The sequence below is a fragment of the Macaca fascicularis genome, chromosome 6 (genome assembly GCF_037993035.2).
Source record: "Macaca fascicularis isolate 582-1 chromosome 6, T2T-MFA8v1.1".
Classification (NCBI taxonomy): Eukaryota; Metazoa; Chordata; class Mammalia; order Primates; family Cercopithecidae; genus Macaca; species Macaca fascicularis.
Genome location: NC_088380.1, coordinates 100,898,336 through 100,918,440, shown reverse-complemented (window position 1 = coordinate 100,918,440; position 20,105 = coordinate 100,898,336). Strand labels below are relative to the sequence as shown.

The 20,105-nt window shown below is 39.9% G+C and overlaps 1 protein-coding gene and 1 long non-coding RNA gene across 4 annotated transcripts in view; one reads left to right on the top strand and one right to left on the bottom strand.

Moving 5' to 3' along the window:
- Window positions 1-20,105, top strand: part of LOC135971331 (uncharacterized) — a 65,999-nt gene that overhangs the window by 1,921 nt on the left and 43,973 nt on the right. The window lies entirely within an intron of this gene.
- ERAP2 (endoplasmic reticulum aminopeptidase 2) overlaps window positions 1,193-20,105 on the bottom strand; it is a 60,272-nt gene continuing 41,359 nt past the window's right edge. The window contains exons 18-19 of one of the 2 annotated variants that reach the window (XM_045394860.3): window positions 18,254-18,335; window positions 1,193-2,688 (exon numbers count right to left, since the gene is read on the bottom strand). In XM_045394860.3, coding sequence (XP_045250795.2) covers window positions 2,686-2,688; window positions 18,254-18,335 — 85 coding nt within the window. In that variant the 3' untranslated portion in view covers window positions 1,193-2,685. Of the gene's footprint in view, window positions 2,689-14,191; window positions 16,564-18,253; window positions 18,336-20,105 lie in introns of those variants that run through there. The other variant, XM_005557429.5, reaches the window with a different exon arrangement.

Below are 20,105 nucleotides of genomic sequence, written 5' to 3'. Positions count from 1 at the left end.
AGAGAAGGTTTCTGTATCATATGATATGTCAGAGTTGCTGTCTTCCTAATGTGTGAAAGGTAATCAGAGCCCTTAGGCTGGCCCCTTGTGCTGGCATTTCAGAACCAAAAATAGTGAACCACAGGGGCTGATGTATCCCAGTTCAGATATTATACAGTATATGCAGAGCTAGATTTTGTTAACATACTTCACACATTGTATTGCTTAAATAAGATGCTCTTCTCTATATTTTAGGTCATGTCATATTCCCTTGGAGTTATTTTTGCAACCAAACCACTTAGTATAGGAGATATTTAAAACACCGCAGCTTGTTAAATCGCCTCACCTCACATCACCTGTAACCTACAGTCTACCATGCTTTTAAGTGTGAAACATGTTACCTTGTGTTTTGTTTTAAATATCCCAACTCTGCAGAGATATGTGGTAAAAAATGCGCTAGCGAATATAGGTAGATCATTATGTCTTTTTGAGATTTCTTTGACAAAGAGACAAATGATTTTTTTGCCAACCTCTTGCCTCCCACCCCTCCCATTCCTTCACACACACGAAGACAAGAAGGACCATTTCAAGACATGTAAAAATACAAAAAATAAAATTAGCCAGGCATGGTGGCGCACACCTGTAATCCCAGCTATTCCGAAGGGTGAGACTTGAGAAGCTGAGGCATGAGAATTGCCTGAACCCGGGAGGTGGAGGTTGCAATGAACTGAGATCGCACCACTGCACTCCAGCCTGGGCGACAGAGCAAGACTCCATCTCAAAAAAAAAAAAAAAAAAAAAAAAAAAAAAAAGGCCTGGTGCGGTGGCCCACACCTGTAATCCCAGCACTTTGGGAGGCCAAGGCGGGTGGATCACGAGGTCAGGGGATCGAGACCATCCTGGCTAATACGGTGAAACTCCGTCTCTACTAAAAATAAAAATTAAAAAAAAAAAAATTAGCCGGGCGTGGTGGCGGGCGCCTGTAGTCCCAGCTACCGAAGGCTGAGGCAGGAGAATAGCGTGAACCCGAGAGGCGGAGCTTGCAGTGAGCCGAGACCGCGCCACTGCACTCCAGCCTGGGCGACAGAGCGAGACTCCGTCTCAAAAAATAAATAAATAAATAAATAAATATGGTTTCGTATAGGAAGTAAAAATAGTAAACAAACCAAAATGTTTCAGAATCCTACCTAGGAGCAAAAGAATAATAATGAAGTTTGTTTTGTTTCATTGGATACTGTTTTATGTTTGACTTTATAGAGCCTTTTTGAGGGAACATGGTATCACAGTTTCACAGCCAAAACCCATTATGTTTTTATCTTTAACAACCGCCTATCCTCCCACACAGAACTTGCTCTTTAGTTTAAAAATATGACACTTTAAGTTATTATGAAGTTACTATTCATTATCAAAGGAGAGAATGTGACATTATCTACTATACCCATCTACTTACTGTCTTCAGAATCATTGCTGTCTACCATTTAACATTTGAAAACCATTAATTTGGAGAGTTAATTATAATACATAATAAATAGCATGACAGGAAAAATATAAGCACCCTGAAAAACAAATTGCATTTGTTTAAAGAACTGACAAACTTGATAATCAATGAATACAGGAATATTTTTATCAAAATAAAACACTTGGTATACCATAGATCAGCAAATCCCAGCCTCACATTGAAACAGATAAGGAAGGAACTACTATCTAGAGAGGGTAGAATATTTACTTACAATCCAGGAGCAGACATGGACTGGAACTCAGACCATCTGTGTTCTAAACCAGTGCTTCAGAGTTTTCTGTTGCCTTGCAATTTCCACAAGCAAATTGGGGTCAATGACAAAAATCCACAAAAGGGATATGGAATAGAGAGAAATATAGCTAATTTCAGCTATTAGAAGTCTATTCCATTAATCATTTAATTAAGATTCCAACTTAATTAGTTGGTATTCCATAGGGAATTTGGATTCAGCCCTACTAAATTATTTTTCTAATTATTTTGAAAGAAGCAACAACAATACATTAATTCAGTGAACACATTTGAAAATGTTATTTGTTCAGCACTCTTATAGAGGAATCTGCTTCCTGCCAGGGCAAGGCTGACCATCGTGAGGTTTCCGGCCACCCTAAGGGCTGAAGGAGTCGATATCTCATTACCTTTGTAACCCATTTGCAGCACACATACACTTCATTAATTAGTAATGTTTGAAGTTATACCAAATCAAGAAATGTTTAGAACACAGAAGAAAGCAGAATAATTATCTAATAAAGTTCAAGTAGATCTTAGGCATTAGCAAAAAAACACAGCCAAATAAAGTGAAAGGTTATTATTTGGAAAGAACAGTGATATACTAGTTCAGATTCCTTGGGCTACGAAAAAACAAAACTCTGAGTATAACTAGTTTAAATGATACAGACATTTATCAGTTCATATAACAAGTCCAGAGATAAGACAATCTTCAGTTATAGCTCACCAACCTCATCGAGAGCCCACCTTCTCTCTCTCCACTCTTCAGTCCTCTATATGAGGAATTTCCCAAAGCCCAGACTACCATATGGTCAAAAGTTGGCTGCAGCAGGGGAGGAAGCAGGAACTTACTCTTCCGCATCTCTTTCTTGGGAGCAGGGGAGACACGTCTCAGAAATTCCCCATTAAAATTCCCTTTAGGTCTCATTTACCAAAACTATATTTGTACGTTTGTAGATCAATCACTGGAAATGAAAATGAGGTTACAATTGAGACAGAGTATGAATGGGGCTCAGCTTCACCTCACTCCTACTAGAGCATTCTTTAATGCACTCCCACCAAGCACAAAACCTACACCACTACCTCACTGATGCCTTAATGTTTAGACCATGCCTTTTACTTAAAGAATTCCAGGAACTAGGCTGGGCACAATAGCTCACACCTGCAATTCCAGCACTTTGGGAGGCCAAGGCGGGAGGATTGTTTGGGCCCAGAAGTTCAAGATCAGCGTGTACCCCACAGCAAGACCTCATTTCTACAAAAGATTGAAAAATTAGCCAAGCATGGTGGTCTGTGCCTGTGGTCCCAGCTACTCAGGAGGTTGAGGTGGGAGGATTGCTTAAGCCTGAAAGGTGGAGGCTGCAGTAAGCCAAGATCACACCACTGCACTCCAGCCTGGGCAACAGAGCGAGATCCTGTCCAAAAAAAAAAAAAAAAAAGAATTCCCAGAACTGCCTTAGATGACCAAGGTTGTGGAGTGTCCTAGCTAGGGAAGGAATGCTGAATAATTGATTTACAGACTTGTTGCCTCTGTCCAGCCCATAAGGTGCCTATTACTCAAGATAACATAGCAACCAGGTAATGCTGACCCGCATAGCCTACCCATCATATGCTTTGCCCAGTCCAGCCTGCATACCCTACCCCTGATGTCAATTCTTGCACTTTGCCTAAAAAAAAGCTCTACTAGCTCTTTTTGAGGAGTCAGTTGGGGAATTCTCTCTTTTGTGCTACCTCCCTTATGTCCCAGCATAAACTCCAATGAAGTCTTGTCTGGGGAAACTGTTTTGGCCTCTTGTCAATCTGTATTGCATTGAGAGACCAAGAACCAGTGGTCAGTTAACACTATGATTGGTTTCTTAGACAAAGTACAGCCTAAATGTGCTGAGTTTAGGATCGCCTTCCTTGTTTCATGTGGGAGGAGAGGGTATTTGAACGAAACCATTTTCCATTCAGAAAGGAAAAGGAGAGTGTCAGCTGAGGAATAGATGAAGTTCACAAATTTGGAAAGTTATTTCTCGAAAAGGGTTGCAGCCTGTAGGGTAACCATGCTGACAGGCTGACCCCACAGCCAGAAGCCAGAAACAGACACTCTGAGGGAGGGGCAAAGAGAACAGGAATTTATGCTGAGCAGGGTGGCCAAATATACATATTCAATAAGCTATAGGAGTCATGAATATTTATGAAAGGATAAATGTGTGCATGTGCAATGGAGCTTCATGCCCCTTCATGGGTTCCATGTACAAAAAATAGCAGTGTTAGCATGATCCGAGAGTGAAGTTTTCAGTTCTCTGACATCAAAAGGCGAAGCAGAGGACATGAAAACTCTTACTGTGCATTTTCTGGAGATGGGCCAGAACCACTCCGTGTGGTAATCTCTTATCAGGCAAAAAACTAGAGGCAATATCAGGTGGTCGGTTGATATAAGTGGTGGAATCTTTCAAAAGGGCTGGTTTCTGTTTAGCCCTTAGGGAAGAAAGGCTCATCCTGAATATTGAGGAAGGAGTATAATAAAGCTTGTTTGACCCCGGCATCCTGTCATGAATGAGAATTTAGCTTTCAAGGTTACCCTGGAGTCCCCTTGGCCAAGGCATGGTCTGTTCAGTCACTTGGGAGGCTTAAAATTTTATTTTTAGTTTACAGGAGTTAAGCAACCAAAATGTTAGGCAGGCAACCTAAATGTCCACTAAAGGTTATAAACACTGACATATTTTAATAATACTTTGATATTAATGTTTTAAAACCCTAAGGCACTTATATAGGAAAAGTAAAGATAGAGCCATTAAATACAATGTAATTTTTATATAATTGATTAATATAATTAGGATTGCAAACCAAGAAATGGTATATTATTGTCAATGAAAAGAGTCAAACTCTGTAAAATATTTGAAGAGATTTATTCTGAGCTAAATATAAGTGGCCATCACCCATTACAGAGGCCCAGGAGATCCTGGAACATATGCTAAGCATGCCTATAGTCCCAGTTACTCAGGAGGCTGACGCAAGAGAATCATTTAACTGAGGAGGCAGAGGTTGCAATGAGCCAAGATCACACCACTGCACTCCAGCCTGGGTGACAGTGAAGCCCCATCTCAAGAAAAAAGAAAAGAAAGGAAAGAAAGGAAGGAAGGGGAAGGAAGGAAGGAAGGAAGGAAGGAAGGAAGGAAGGAAGGAAGGAAGGAAGGAAGGAAGGAAAGAAAAGGGGAAAGAAAAGAGAAAAAAGAAAAGAGAGAAAGAAAGAGGGAGGGAGGGAAGGAGGGAGGGAGGGAAGGAAGGAAGGAAGGAAGGAAGGAAGGAAGGAAGGAAGGAAGGAAGGAAGGAAGGAAGAAAGGAGAAAGAATAGTAGATCTAACTGTTATTTTGGGCATTTATATTAGTTTACTAGTGTTAGCAATGGCATATCTGTCGAGTCTGTAGAAATTCTATTTTTGCCTTCTTGGAGGAAAGAATTCTGCTGAGGGGCATAAGGCAGAGAAACTGAGGCAACTTTTAGAGCAGGAGTGAAAGTTTATCAAAAAGTTTTAGAGCAGGAATTAAAGGAAGTAAAGTACACTTCCAAGAGGGTCAAGTGAGTGACCTGAGAGATCCAAGTGCACTGTTCGGCCCTTGACTTGGGGTTTTACACAGTAGCATGGTGCCAGGATTTCTGTGTCTCCTCCCTTGATTTTTCCCTTGCTGTGGGCTGTCTGCATGTGCAGTGACCTGCCAGCACTAGGGAGGGACCACCTTACTGAAGTTGTCCACATGTTCACTTGAGGTGTTTTCCCCTTACCAGTTGAGCAATCCTAAAGGAAGGCCATATACTTGTTGTATGCCATTTTGCCTCTTAGCGCGTATGCTTGAGCCCTCTTATCCAACTCCTGAGATCTTATTGAGAAGCCACCGATCACCAGCTTCAGGTGTTTTCTGTCTTCTGGCAGATTGCCTTTCCCTGATGCTGGCTGCAACCAATTACTATTTTAGAGAGACAGTTTAACAATTGCCTCTCTAAAATAGCAGACATGGGTGGGGAACTCTGCTGCCTTGCTCATGTCTGCCTGGCTACCTATCCTAACACTAGGGCTAAAACCTAGTGCATTCTGAATGACTTAAACAACAGAAATTTATTATCTCATAGTTCTGGAAGATAGAAGTCCAATATGGAGGTGTTGGTAGGACCATACTCCCCGCTAAAGGCACTAGGGAAAGATCTGTTCTAGGCCTCTCTCCTAGGTTCTAATAATCCCTAGGCTTGTGGCAGGTAACTCCAGTGTTTACATGACATTCTTCCTGTGTGCATACCTGGGTCCAAACTTCCTCTTTTGACAAGGACACTAGTCATATTGGATTGGAAGCCCATCCTACTCCAGTAGGACCTTATCTTAACTAATTACACCTGCAACAACCCTATTTCAAATAAGGTCACATTCTGAAATAATGGGGATTATAAATTTAACAGATAAATTTTGGAGGACAGTATTCAACTCATAACAACTTCATTGTAACAGAAATAAGGTTGAAGAAGATAAGTATCAAGAAAGTATGCTTCAAAGGATAGCATCAAGAAAAGATAGCCAGGTGCAGTGGTTCATGTCTGTAATCGCAGCACTTTGAGAGGCAGAGGTGGGCGGATCACTTGAGGCCAGAAGTTTGAGACCAGCTTAGCTAAAAATTCAAAATACAAAATACAAGAAATTAGCTGGACGTGGTGGTGTGTGTCTCTAATAGGCTGAGGCATGAGAATCGCTGGAACCCGGGAAGCAAATGTTGCAGTAAGTAGAGATCATCCCACTGCACTCCAGCCTGGGCAACAGAGCAAGACTATGTCGAAAGAAAGAAAGAGAGAAAGAGAGAGAGAGAGAGAGAGAGAGAGAGAGAAAGGAAGTAACAAAGGAAGGAAGGAGACAACTCAGAGTGGGAGAAAATATTTACAAACCAAGGGACTTGTATCTATAATATATAAAGAATGTTTAGATTTAATGACAAAAGATAAATAATCCAATTAAAAGTAGGCAAAGGATCTGAATATCATTTCTCCAAAAGAGATATACAAATGGCCAATGAGACATGAAAAGATGTTCAGTGTCATTAGTCATCAGGGAAAAGCAAATCAAATCCAAAATGAGCCACCACTTCACATCTACTAGAATAGCTAGAATAAAAAAGCCACATAATAGTAAATGCTGGCAAAAATGTAGAGAAATTATAAGCCACATACGCTGCTGATGGGAATGTAAAATGGTGTAGCTGCTTTCAAAAACAGTCTGGCAGCTCCCCAAAAACTTAAGCAAGAGTTACCATGTGATCCAGCAATTCCATTCCTAGATATGTACCCAAAAGACCAGAAAACTTACGCACATTCAAAAACTTGTACATGGACTGGGTGTGGTGGCTCACACCTGTAATCCCAGCACTTTGGCAGGACGAGGTGGGTGGATCACTTGAGTTCAGGAGTTCAAGACCAGCCTGGGCAACCTGGTGAAACCCCATCTCTATGAAGAATAAAAAAATTAGCCAGGCATGGTGGTGCATGCCTGTAGTCCCAGCCACTTGTGGGGCTGAGGCGGGAGGTTCACTTGAGCCTGGGAAATCGAGGCTGCAGTGAGCTGAGATTGCACCAGTACACTCCAGCCTGGGCAACAGAGTAAGACCCTGTCTTGAAAAAAAAAAAAAAAACTGGTACATGAATGTTCATAGCTGCATTATTCACAATAGCCAAAAAGTGTAAACAACACAAATGTCCATCGACTGATGAATGGATAAATAGAATGTGAAATATTTGTATATATAATAGAATATTATTCAACAATAAAAAGAAACAAAGTACTGATACATGTTAAAACATAGATGAACCTTTTAAAAATTATGTTAGCTGAAAGAAACCAGTTACAGAAGACCATATATTGTTGTTATTCCACTTATTTGAAATGTATTATATCATTCCATTTATATGAAATGTCCAGACTAGGCAAATCTATAGAATCAGAAAGTAGAGTAGTGATTTCCTTAGACTGAAGGGAGGCAAGAACGGGAAGTGTCTGCTAATAGGTATACGGTTTTTTGTTAGAGTGATGAAAACATTCTGAAATTGATCATTTTGCTAGGCACTCAACCCTGTCACTATACTAAAAACCATTGAATTACAAACTTTAAATGGGTGAATTTTATGCCATGTAAATAATATCTCAGTAAAACTGATATATATGAAAGACTTGAGGTTATAATTTTTAGAAACCATAATAACAATGCTTGATCAAAATGAAACAGTAATGGCCGGGCATGGTGGCTCAAACCTGTAATCCCAGCACTTTGGGAGGCCAAGGTGGACAGATCACGAGGTCAGGAGGTTGAGACCATCCTGGCTAACATGGTGAAGCCCTGTCTCTACTAAAAATACAAAAAATTAGCTGGGCGTGATGGCACACGCCTGTAGTCCCAGCTACTTGGGAGGCTGAGGCAGGAGAATCGCTTGAACCCGGGAGGCGGAGGTTGCAGTGAGCGGAGATCACACCACTGCACTCCAGCCTGGGCGACAGAGCGAGACTCTGTCTCACAAAACAAAACAAAACAAAACAAAACAAACAAACAAAAACAGTAATGCAAATTATACTATGTGTATCTCCATTCACCATTGCTCAAGCAAGTTTGTTTCCCCCCATCTGGTTGCTACTGTTAAAAAAGGTACAGATTTCATTAAATCAATTAATTAAATTTCTGACCAATTCAATTAAACACTGACCTATTTAGAAACAGAAACGCTATAGAAAATTCTACAGGTATAGATATATCATTTCAATTTTTTCCAAATGGAACCCTAAGCCTACTAGAAATGCTTAGAAAGAAATCTTCACTCTGGAAGTGCAAATTGTGGTGACTGTTAGAATTTCTCGAGGGAGCTTGTTAACAAAACAAATTTCTGGGCATTGTCCCCTGAAATTTCGATTCAGTTGGTATGAGATATTGCCTAAAATCTGCATCTTTATCAAGTGATTGTGACACAGGTGGTCCTCAGATAATCCTGCGCTGAAGGAATTCTAGGGTAAATAAGGAGCAGTATGTTTCCTAGAAACTGCACTACATTTACTACAGGATAGCCCAGGACTGAGGTGAGAGCCTGGCCCCTGGAGGTAGACTCTAAGGGTTCAAATTCTGCCTCTGCCACTTTCTACCCCTATGCCTGGGGCAAGTTCCCTGAGCTTTACTTTCTCCTTTGTAAAATGAGGACAAGTCCCCTCATAGAGTTAGTGTGAGGATGAGACGAATTCACATAATTATACTTAGAGACTGGCACAAAGTAAGCACTAAAGATGTATTTGCTGTTACTATTGAATGTGAGTTATAAAATTTAAATACCATGTAGATCACATGCAAAGAAGTTTAGACTTGTAATAGCAAACCAATTTCTATAACGGTAACATATTCCAATCTGATCGCTTAAAATAATGACGTGCTGGCAAACCAAGTTTTCAGTGTTGAGTTGGCACCTAAGCCCTAGGCTGGATGGGGCCTACCTAGGCCAGGAAGTGACTAGGATGATGGGCCTGGCTATATAGCCATAAAAACCAATCATAGGCTTTCTTCTATAAAAGTCAGAAGATAGAAAAAACGTTTTTAGAAATGATCTGGGTCAGGCGCAGTGGCTCATGCCTGTAATCCCAGCACTTTGAGAGGCCGAAGTAGGTGGATCACCTGAGGTCAGGAGTTCAAGACCAGCTTGGCCAACGTGGTGAAACCCCATTTCTACTAAAAATACAAAAATTAGCCTGGCATGGTAGCAGGTGCCTGTAGTCCCAACTACTCGGGAGGCTGAGGCTGGAGAATCACTTGAACCCAGGAGGCAGAGGTTGCAGTGAGCCGAGATCACGCAATTGCATCGCGTCCAGCCTGGGCGAGAGCGAGACTGCATCTCAAAAAAAAAAAGAAAAATCTGTTAGCCTGAATTGTTATTGACTTGCTCTTTCTAGAGAGATGTTTATACTCTTGAATATTCTGATTTAGTTTTCCTTTTCCTTTGTTTCTTAGAGCTATGCTAAAATAGAGCCTGCCCAAGGTTCACTCCCGTAAAATGTGTCCTTGAGCTTTTTGTTTGTTTTTTAGCATAAGAAGGTCCTATAATATTTGTACCGAAAATTACATTTGACTGTGTTTCTTGGCTGACTCTCAGTTGATTCAGGTGCTTTTTTCCTCCCTTTGGCTGACGGTTGTCAGCACAGGCTGTCAGTCAGTCAGCACCATTTATGGAGGGCCCCTGGTGTGCAGGGCTTCAAAGAGACCTCAAAACAAAGCAAGAGCTAACGCTTGGCTTTTACGGCACATAGAATCTATTGGGCCAATCAGGACAAGCACACAGGATGTATACATAATACATGAAACATGACACAGACATATGCCATCATGTTCTAGCAGGATCAGCCTGAGGCAAATTTTCTATGTCTCTTCCTCACTTCCAGGTGCTGCTTTACAGCCAACAAATATTTATCGAATGACATCTGTGTAACGTCCTTGAGTAAGTGACAGATACTGTCCTCAAGACCCTCCTACCTAACCAGTACTTTCTAAGCTATTGGCCAGTTTCCACAATTCACTCCCCAAACCCCTCTCCCAACTTCAGTGTTCTCTTTGTCTCCTCAGGGCCCTTTGCTTAGCTAGCTATAAAGAAATATTAATTTTTTTAAAATGTCGCACTAAAGCATAGCTAGTGAGTTACAATGTAATATTTTAACTTTTTATTAGTCCAAAGGAATAAATCTATAATGGTGAAATTATAAAAGAAAAGGCAACTAGATAAGAGTTGCCTTATATATTTTGACATATATGAAGTTTCTTTTTTTAGACAGCACGTTTTAGGTTTGGATTTGCAAGGCCCAGTGTTGCTGTTATTTCTTTCCAGGTCCTCAGTGAGACCAAGGGGTCAATAAATAGTAGTTTCCCTTGGTCTTAAAATCCAAGCAGCCAGGACCTGGTGTGGTAGCTCACACCTGTAATTCCAGCACTTTGTGAGGCCGAGGCGGCAGGATCACTTGAGGACAGGAGCTTGAGACCAGTGTGGAAAACATAGTGAAACCCCCATCTCTACAAAAATTAAAAAATGAAAATTAGCCAGCCATGGTGGTGCACATCTTCAGTCACAACTACGTGGGAAGCTGAAGCAGGAGGAACACCTGAACCCAGAAATTCAAAGTTACAGTGAGCTATGATCATGACACTCCAGCCTGGGCAACAGAGCAAGAACTTGTCTCACAAAAAAAAAAAAAAAAAAAAAAAAAAAAAAATCCAAATACTTAGGCTTCCCAGAGGCACAGTTGTTTGAAACCAGAAGAATAATATGCTTGTCCTACCTGATAATGGCTTCTCTGTAAGATAGAAGTTATGTGCTTTGATTGGTAGCATCATAACTTTTATCTACAGATAAGGCACAACTTTGAACAAGAATAAACAAATACAAATCTTTAAATGTTATGCAGCCTCTTTCATTAACTAACAACTTATTCACTGTTGCTTGAGTAACTCTAATTTAGTCTCTGAGTGTGAGTCAAGTTAACTCACCCAGACAGAGGGTCTGACAACTGTGGGCTCTGTCTGGTTCACATAGATTGTGCACAATTGTTTCAAACCAGGTCTTTCCTTTGATTCCTATTAGCTGAAGTCTCTCTACCTGTTTGCCCCCAACCAGCTAGAAAGCCCTGTTTGTCCTTCTAAGACTCCTGCTTTTAGTCTTTGGCTCTACATCTGAAGATATGAATAGAAAGAAAATAAAATTATATGCCAGCAGTCTTATGCCACAGAGACAACTGTTTCCCTTTTACAAAAAGTGCCCCAAGGCCCATCCTGGCCTTTTTCCATTTCTAAGTTTTAAAACTCAAAAAACTCTCTATCCTTTTCCCAACTCCAACTCAAAATATTAGAGACGAGTTAGAATTTCCAAATTCAATTTACTAGAAAACAGTTTTTAAAGCAGAATACAGTTTTTAAACTCAGAAAAAATGTCCTTTGTATCTTTTCAGTCTTTTCATAGACAATTTATTCTGGCTAACTTAAAATGAGGTTTGTAATTTTAACTGTGGTATTCTTTGGATGACTAGACGGACATACCAGGTGGTATTACTATGGGAATTCCTTATGGAGGAATGAACCTGAAATATAGTATTGAAAGAAAGAAATATGACATAATTCAACAGAAGAAGGCATGAATTTTGAAGTGTGGGAAATCATGTGTGTAAATAACTAAAGATAAGAATTACTGAGTCATGTACTGAGAATAGAAAACCAGTTTCCTGACCTTCTCTGTCCGCATAGTAGAGGATTAGGACATCTGGAAGAAGGAAGAGTACATTTGTAAAAGATCTTGAATTTATGGTTGGGAAGGAAAGATTATAGAAACAAGTATGAAATAAAATGTTTTTTCTACCTTGTTTGTTAGTTAAGTGTGCATTTCTCAGACTTTCTAAAGATTTCTCACTATGAATACTAAACATTTTCCTGATTTAAATCCTGAACAAATGATCTGTTTACACTGCCAGCTTTCTAAGTTTGATGCAGACTTAGGTATTTGTACATTAGAAAATAAATTATTGTGGTTTTTGGGAATATGCTAGAATAGGTACCTTAACTGACCTTCCTGCTAAAAATAACTAAAAATGTAGAATAAAATTATTTTAATGCATTGATGACCTGGAAAGTTAGTAAGGAATACTCTTGGATCAGAAACTAAGTGAAGGCAGGAATCCCAAGGGGTAAGCTGAAGGCTGAGGCCAACTTTCACCTTGAGAGCATCTGAAGCTTCCATTTTTATGCCTTTGAGAGTGCTGGGGACAGATAACAAAGCCCAGGGCCTGCCCAAGTTGGGGAGCATAATAAAAAACAAAATTCAGGTACAGTCTCCTTGCAAAAGACTCATCTAAAACTAAAGGATACAGAAAGATATCAGGGGAAGTGGTACCTAAAATATTACTAGAGATCAGAGATTAACATCTGGTACTGACAACTACAGAATGTATGAATAAGAAGAAAGTGAATTAACATCCTTTTAAGGAAACTACCCAGCACAGACTATTAAAATAGAGGATTATATGAAATACACATATGCTTTGACCTAGTAAAGCCACTTCTTTCATGACCCTTTTTAGACTTTCTTCCTTATGATTTGGAGACTTGGCTTTGATGAGATTAAGATACCAGGAAGCAGACAAGCAAATGCGTGATTGGTTTAAAGTTTGTAAATGTAAAAGTTGTAAACCACTATAGGTTGAAATTTTAAAAATAGTGATACATGGTTACATGGATGAGAGAAGGTCAATAAAGAATATAAGTGAAGGAAAAGTAGCAGAGTAAAAATGTGGCCATTTTGAGCAGGCTTATGTTTGGTAGACATTAGTGTTCAGGTGGAAAACTAGTTCCCATGACTATTTGGAGGCTTGCCTTATGGCTGGGGGTGGAATAAAACACAAAACAAAAAAATTTACAAATAGAACCTCAAATGGGCTCAATGTCATAGCAAGGAATGAAGTGCAGAAGCATGTACTGATACAGGACAAGAAAATCCTTACCATGGCAGTTAGACTCTTTTTTTTTTTCTTATGACAGGGTCTAGCTCTGTCACCTAGGCTGGAGTGCAGTGGCATGATCTTGGCTCACTGCAACCTTCGCCTCCCAGGATCAAGTGATCCTCTCACCTCAGCCTCCCCTGTACCTTGGACTACAGGTGTGTGCCACAATGCTAGGCTGATTTTTGTATTTTTTGTGGAAACAGGACTTCGCCATGTTGCCCAGGCTGGTCTTGAACTCCTGGGTTCGAGTAATCCACCCTTCTCGGCTTCCCAAAGTGTTGGGAGTGCCTGCATGAGCCACTGTGCTTGGCTAGTTAGACTCTTGAGCGTCAAAGTGTCCACTCTCCCCCACACAAAGCCAGTGGTTCTGGGCTTTCGTAATCTGAAAGATTTCTCATTATGAGTGGGTTGCTGGAACCACATAATTCTCACTGGGCCTTGTGAAGAATGGGGGAGGCCCAGAGAAATTGTATCTGCTCACCCCATCATATATTCATGATCTTATATATAACTTTTTCACATCTGATTCATTCAGAGAATCAGGCCGGGCGCGGTGGCTCATGCCTGTAATCCCAGCACTTTGGGAGGCCGAGACAGGCGGATCACGAGGTCAGGAGATCGAGACCATCTTGGCTAACGCGGTGAAACCCCGTCTCTACTAAAAAATACAAAAAACTAGCCGGGCGAGGTGGCGGGCGCCTGTAGTCCCAGCTACTCGGGAGGCTGAGGCAGGAGAATGGTGGGAACCCGGGAGGCGGAGCTTGCAGTGAGCCGAGATCCGGCCACTGCACTCCAGCCTGGGCCACACAGCCAGACTCCGTCTCAAAAAAAAAAAAAAAAAAAAAAGAAAGAAAATAAAAGTAACTTAACCAAGTCTGAAGTTGGTGTCAGTGGCCTGGCATCTACCATAAGGTTTTTGAAATACTACACTAATAAGTACAGTACATTTATTTTTAAAAGTCTATTTATTCATCAAAACAGTATTGGCACAGTAATTCTCATATTATCATCAAATAATAAAATTGCTACTTTCAGTACTCAATTCTTTAGAATCCTAGAAATTGCAAATGCATTCAATATAACAATATTGTAAATAACAAAACAAAAGAAAGAACTCTGCATATTTATGGAAACATTGTTGATGGTGCAGTTCTACTGAAACTCATACACATTTTACTATTTAATTTACATATGGTCTTGTTGAAAAAACCAGTATGTTTTACTTTTTCAATTTCCTTAAGCTAAAATACATGTAATTCTAAAGGATATCACTTAGGTGTTATAAAAACCAAGGTAAGTCCACCACCAAGTCAAAGTTAGAGTCAAAGATACGTCACAGTTTCCATGAAATGATCTGAAAACAAATTTAACAAAAAAATGTGTAATGTATTGGGGCACGTCCATGGCCACCCAAACTGTATGCTATGTCTGACTGTGGCATCAAAGAAAGGTATATGGAATTATAATTGACCTTCATGATATTGCTCCAAAGTGGATTGAATAACACTTTCCCCTCTTGACCCAACATCCCCAGTTTTCCTTAATCATGCAAACATCAGTCATTTACGTATTGTTTTGAGTCTTTCTAAAACTTATCTGTATTTTCATACTGTCTCATATATAGGATCACAAATTAAGTTTACTATCTGTATGTAGAGTGATCTTTTCTTTCTTTATTCCAAACTACCTTATTCAAATAATTAAGGGAAGCATTTAGCAGGGCATTTCAGAGAGCAAGAGGTGCCCTTAAAAGAAGGAGGTGGGGAGTTTCCTTAAAATATGAAGAAATGCTAAGCTGAGTTATAAAATATGGTGATGCATTTAAATATTTACATTCAATTATGATTTAACCCAAAATATACAATGCAATCAAATTCTGCAAATTTCAAAAGATTTATTAAAAATGCAATGGTGTATGAATTATATTCCTTTCTCTCTTGTACCTCTGTGAGGGCAGATTCAACTTCATTTGGAATGATCTCAAAAATCTACCCTTGAGATTCTTCATGAATGTAAGGCTTAAACCAAATGGTGTGAATTATATTCCTTTTCCTCTTGTATCTCTGTGAGGGCAGATTCATTCATTTGACCGTTCATTCATTTGACCAGAGACCATTCATTTAGAATGGTCTCAAAAATCTACCCTTGAGGTTCTTCATGAATGTAAGACTTAAACCAAATGGTATGAATTATATTCCTTTCCCGCTTGTATCTCTGTAAGGCAGATTCATTCATTTGACCAGAGACCATTTATTTGGAATGGTCTCAAAAATCTACCCTTGAGATTCTTCATGAATGTAAGACTTAACCCAAAAGGCCTTCCTAGCCTTCTTGATAAACCCTGACATCTAGTTTCTGATAATCGGAGATGTGGTGACAAAGTCTCTGGTTTCCTGATCCTTGCCTTTCATAGTTTGTATCTTTTATGCATTGGCTAATTTTTCTTGGACGTAAAACTGGTTGGGCAAACTATAGAATACCAGGTTAAAAAAGCAAGGTTAAAAAAAATTGAAGAAGCTAAATAGTGGCATAGCGTGAAGCAATGAAGAAAGTCGCTTGAGGCTAAATAATTACAGCTATATCTATATATCTACGTCTGTATCTCCACATATATCCATTATTCGGGAAGTTTACTTTTAAATAGGATACTGAACGGGCCTTCCACCACCACTCCATCATCATGCATCTTTTGGCTGGATATGATAGCTGAAAGCAGGCAACTGTACTGTCTGATTTCTTGAAACTTCTTGTTGGTTAGACAAAATATCCAGAGCTCTCGACTTGAGCTTTGCTGGTGTTACCCTGTGTAACTTCATGCAGGTAGTCATGTCTGATGTACTTTTTCTTTTCTTTTCTTTTTCTTTTTTTTTTTGTTGAGACAGAGTCTGGCTCAGTCGCCCAGGCTGGAGTGCAGTGGCGCAATCTCGACTCACTGCAAGTTCCGCCTCCTGGGTTCACGCCATTCTTCTGCCTCAGCCTCCCAAGTAGCTGGGACTACAGGCGCCCGCCACCACGCCCGGCTAATTTTTTGTATTTTTAGTAGAGATGGGGTTTCACCATATTAGCCAGGATGGTCTCGATCTCCTGACGGCGTGATCCGCCCGCCTGGGTCTCCCAAAGTGCTGGGATTACAGGCGTGAGCCACCGCGCCCGGCCTAGTTTTCTATTGACCATTTAAGTATTAACCAGTAGCCACATCCTCAGAGTGGGAAGATTCTTCTCCAGCCATTTTATATTTTTGGTTATCGTTTCCAGAACAATTTGAAAAATATCCAGATGTGATCCTTGAGCCTCAAGAGATTCAAAAAATAGTTTCACCTGTAAAATATTGAAGAAACAAAATTACTGCCAGTTCATAAAACACTTTGTCTGGGCCGTGTGTGGTGGTTCACACCTGTAATCCCAGCACTTTAGGAGGCCAAGGCAGGCAGATCAATTGAGCTCAGGAGTTCAGTACCAGCCTAGGCAACATGCCAAAACCTCTGACTCTACAAAAAATAACAACAACAACAACAACAACGACAACAAAATTAGCTGGACATGATGTCCCAGCTACTTGGGAGGCTGAGGCAGGAGGATTGCTTGAACCCAGCAGGTGGAGGTTACTGTGAGCCAAGATGGCATGCCATTGCACTCCAGCCTGGCTGACAGAGTGAGGCAGTTTCAAAAACAAAGAAACAATAAAACCACTTTGTCTTCCAACAATTTTCAAAAGAGCTTGCAAATTATATACACACAGGTATAGGCATTTCTCTGTCAACCTCTAAAAGATTATTTTCTACTTTTCTGCATAATTATTCACTTTATTTTCAAACAATAGGTAAAGTAAGACAAAAATTATAAATCCTCATCTTACAAGTGACCACGATGTGACTAAAGAAGTTAAATGATTTACCCAAGTCATAGAGTAAATGGTGAGCTGGGATTTAAGTTCTGGAATTCTGAATTTGCCTAAAGGGTAAATAAATTCAAGATTTATTGTGAAAAAAAGATGCAGACTATAATGCTTTAAAAAAAAAAAAAAAAGACTGGGCGCGGTGGCTCAGGCCTGTAATCCCAGCACTTTGGGAGGCCGAGGTGGATGGATTACGAGGTCAGGAGATGGAGACCATCGTGGCTAACACAGTGAAACCCCGTCCCTATTAAAAGAAAATACAAAAAAAAAATTAGCCGGCCATGGTGGCGGGCGCCTGTAGTCCCAGCTACTCAGGAGGCTGAAGGAGGAGAATGGCGTCAACCTGGGAGGCAGAGCTTGCAGTGAGCCGAGATCATGCCACTGCAGTCCAGCCTGGGCGACAGAGCGAGACACTGTCAAGAAAAAAAAAAAAAAAAAAAGGACAACTGGAATTACCAACAATAGTTTTGTTAATAAGATCATTAAGTAGGCTTCCAAACTTTAATATAATCACTCTTGCATCATAATACAATATGAAAGAAATAATACAAAAGGGTTCACCTCTCAAGTCTATTTTCATTTTGAATGCTACGAATATATGCATTTTAAGTATTTTAAGAGTCAGGGTTTTGTTGTTGTTGTTGTTTTGTTGTTGTTTTGTTGTTTTGTTGAGATGCAGCCTGGCTCTGTCACCCAGGCTGGAGTGCAGTGATGTGATCTCAGCTCACTGGAACCTCTACCTCCTGGGTCCAAGTGATTCTTCTGTCTCAGCCTCCCAAGTAGCTGGGACTACAGGTGCGCACCACCACATTTGGCTAATTTTTGTATTTTTAGTAGAGACAGGGTTTCACCATATTGGTCAGGCTGGTCTCGAACTCCTGACCTCATGGTCTGCCTGCCTTGGCCTCCCAAAGTGCTGGGATTACAGGTGTGAGCCCGGCCAAGTGTCAGGTTTTAATCCTGTCCCTTCCATTTACTTGCTATATGGCATTGGACAAACAACTTTTTAAAAAAATAAAATGAGAACTTCAAATCAGATTATATCTAAGTTTACTTTCAGTTCTACAGTTTGAACATGTTTTTTGAAATTGTTAACAATAGAAAGTCACAAACCTCTTGCAACTTATCCTTGGAAGAAAAGTGAGATGTTGTGCCAGAGATGATGATTCTTATGGCAAATGAGCCCAAGTCAAATCTGAAAATAAAAAGAAACACCTTAGAAAGTCATAGAAATACTGACCTTATGTTTATTATATCCTGTATTATATTTTTAATGTATATTAATAACTATGCGATAAGCTTGTGTATTACAATAGATACTGTTAATTACCATAATAACATTCATCCAGTACAATTCTAAAGCTGTGAAACTTATCAAATTTTACTCTAAAATGAAAGGTAGATACTGCTTCTTTGGGTAATATGGTTATTCAGCAATGTTTATGTTTAATTTTATGTTTCTGTTTAAAGCAGTGTTCCCTACTTTTTTTTTTTTTTCACTGCATACTCCTGTCAGTAAAGATTTTTTGAGCAAGAACTTCTCAATATACATATTTTTATTTATAAATTATATGGGCTGGGTGTGGTGGCTCACACCTGTAATCCCAGCATTTGGGAGGCTGAGGCGGGTGGATCACCTGATGTCAGGAGTTCGAGACCTGCTTGACCAACATGGAGAAACCCCATCTCTACTAAAATACAAAAAAATTAGCTGGGCGTGGTGGCACATGCCTGTAATCCCAGCTACTTGGGAGGCTGAGGCAGGAGAATCGCTTGAACCCAGGAGGCAGAGGTTGCAGTGAGCCAAGATCGTGCCATTGCACTCCAGCCTGGGCAACAAGAGTGAAACTTCATCTCAAAAATAATTAATTAATTTAAAAAATTATATGCATACGTTAAGGAATGATAAAATTAAAAGCATGAGATAAATAATGTAAATAATATATTTATTAAACTTTTTACACTATATATCATTTATGTTTATAAATTTATAACACTATACAATTTAAAATTAGGTAAGAAATAATAGACACTCTAATGTATTGAACTTCTTGCACACTTTCTCATCCCATTTTGGATACCACTGTGTTTAAACATTGTGTTTAGTGGGGCAATGTTACTTGGTTGAACTCTCATTAATGGCCACAGAATGCATCCTTCAACCTGATGTTTTATATATGGAAAACTTGTACTACGGGTCAAAGTGATTCATGCTGATAAAGCAGAGCACAGTTACAGCTCAGAAAAAATATGGTTCCAAGTCTGGGCTCTGCACATGGTTGGGCAGGGACATCATTTCCTATTTAAAATGAAATCCACAGCATTGTAGAAAAAGTCTGATCATTTCAGGAGGAAAATGACAATCATGCAAACAGACAAATCAATGGCTCAAGTAGAGTTTTAAAGGAAACATACACACACATACATATTAAAACAATTTCTATTTGGTCTCATGTGGCTGTCAACTCCTTGAGCATTTGGGAGAGAAGTGGAAATGTGCTTTTTGCTTATGCAAAGCTGTCTGAGGACTCTAAACCTTCCATGGCTATGACATGAAAGAGAAGGAACTAGGAATTAATGGCATCAGGGATGCTAACTCACCCCGACATAAACGAAGCAAATCATATCTCTCTGATTCAACATATTTCCATATAAGTCATAAATGACATTTTAAATTTGGATGGAGGATGGCTGAATGCCTTACAGGGTTTTGTGATGTGTGTGTGTGTGTGTGTGTGTGTGTGTGTGTGTGTGTGTGTGTGAGAGAGAGAGAGAGAGAGAGAGAGAAAGCAATGCTGTCTTATACATTCCATTCCAACAAAATCTAATTGTTATTGGTTATTTCTGAGGGATATTTTAGACCCAGGAACATATTGAAATGAGCTCCAGTTCTCCCCAAAGTTGAAACCACAGAAAAGACTCAGAACCAAAACAATTTGGAGGGAGGGCTCCCCAAACACTCCTG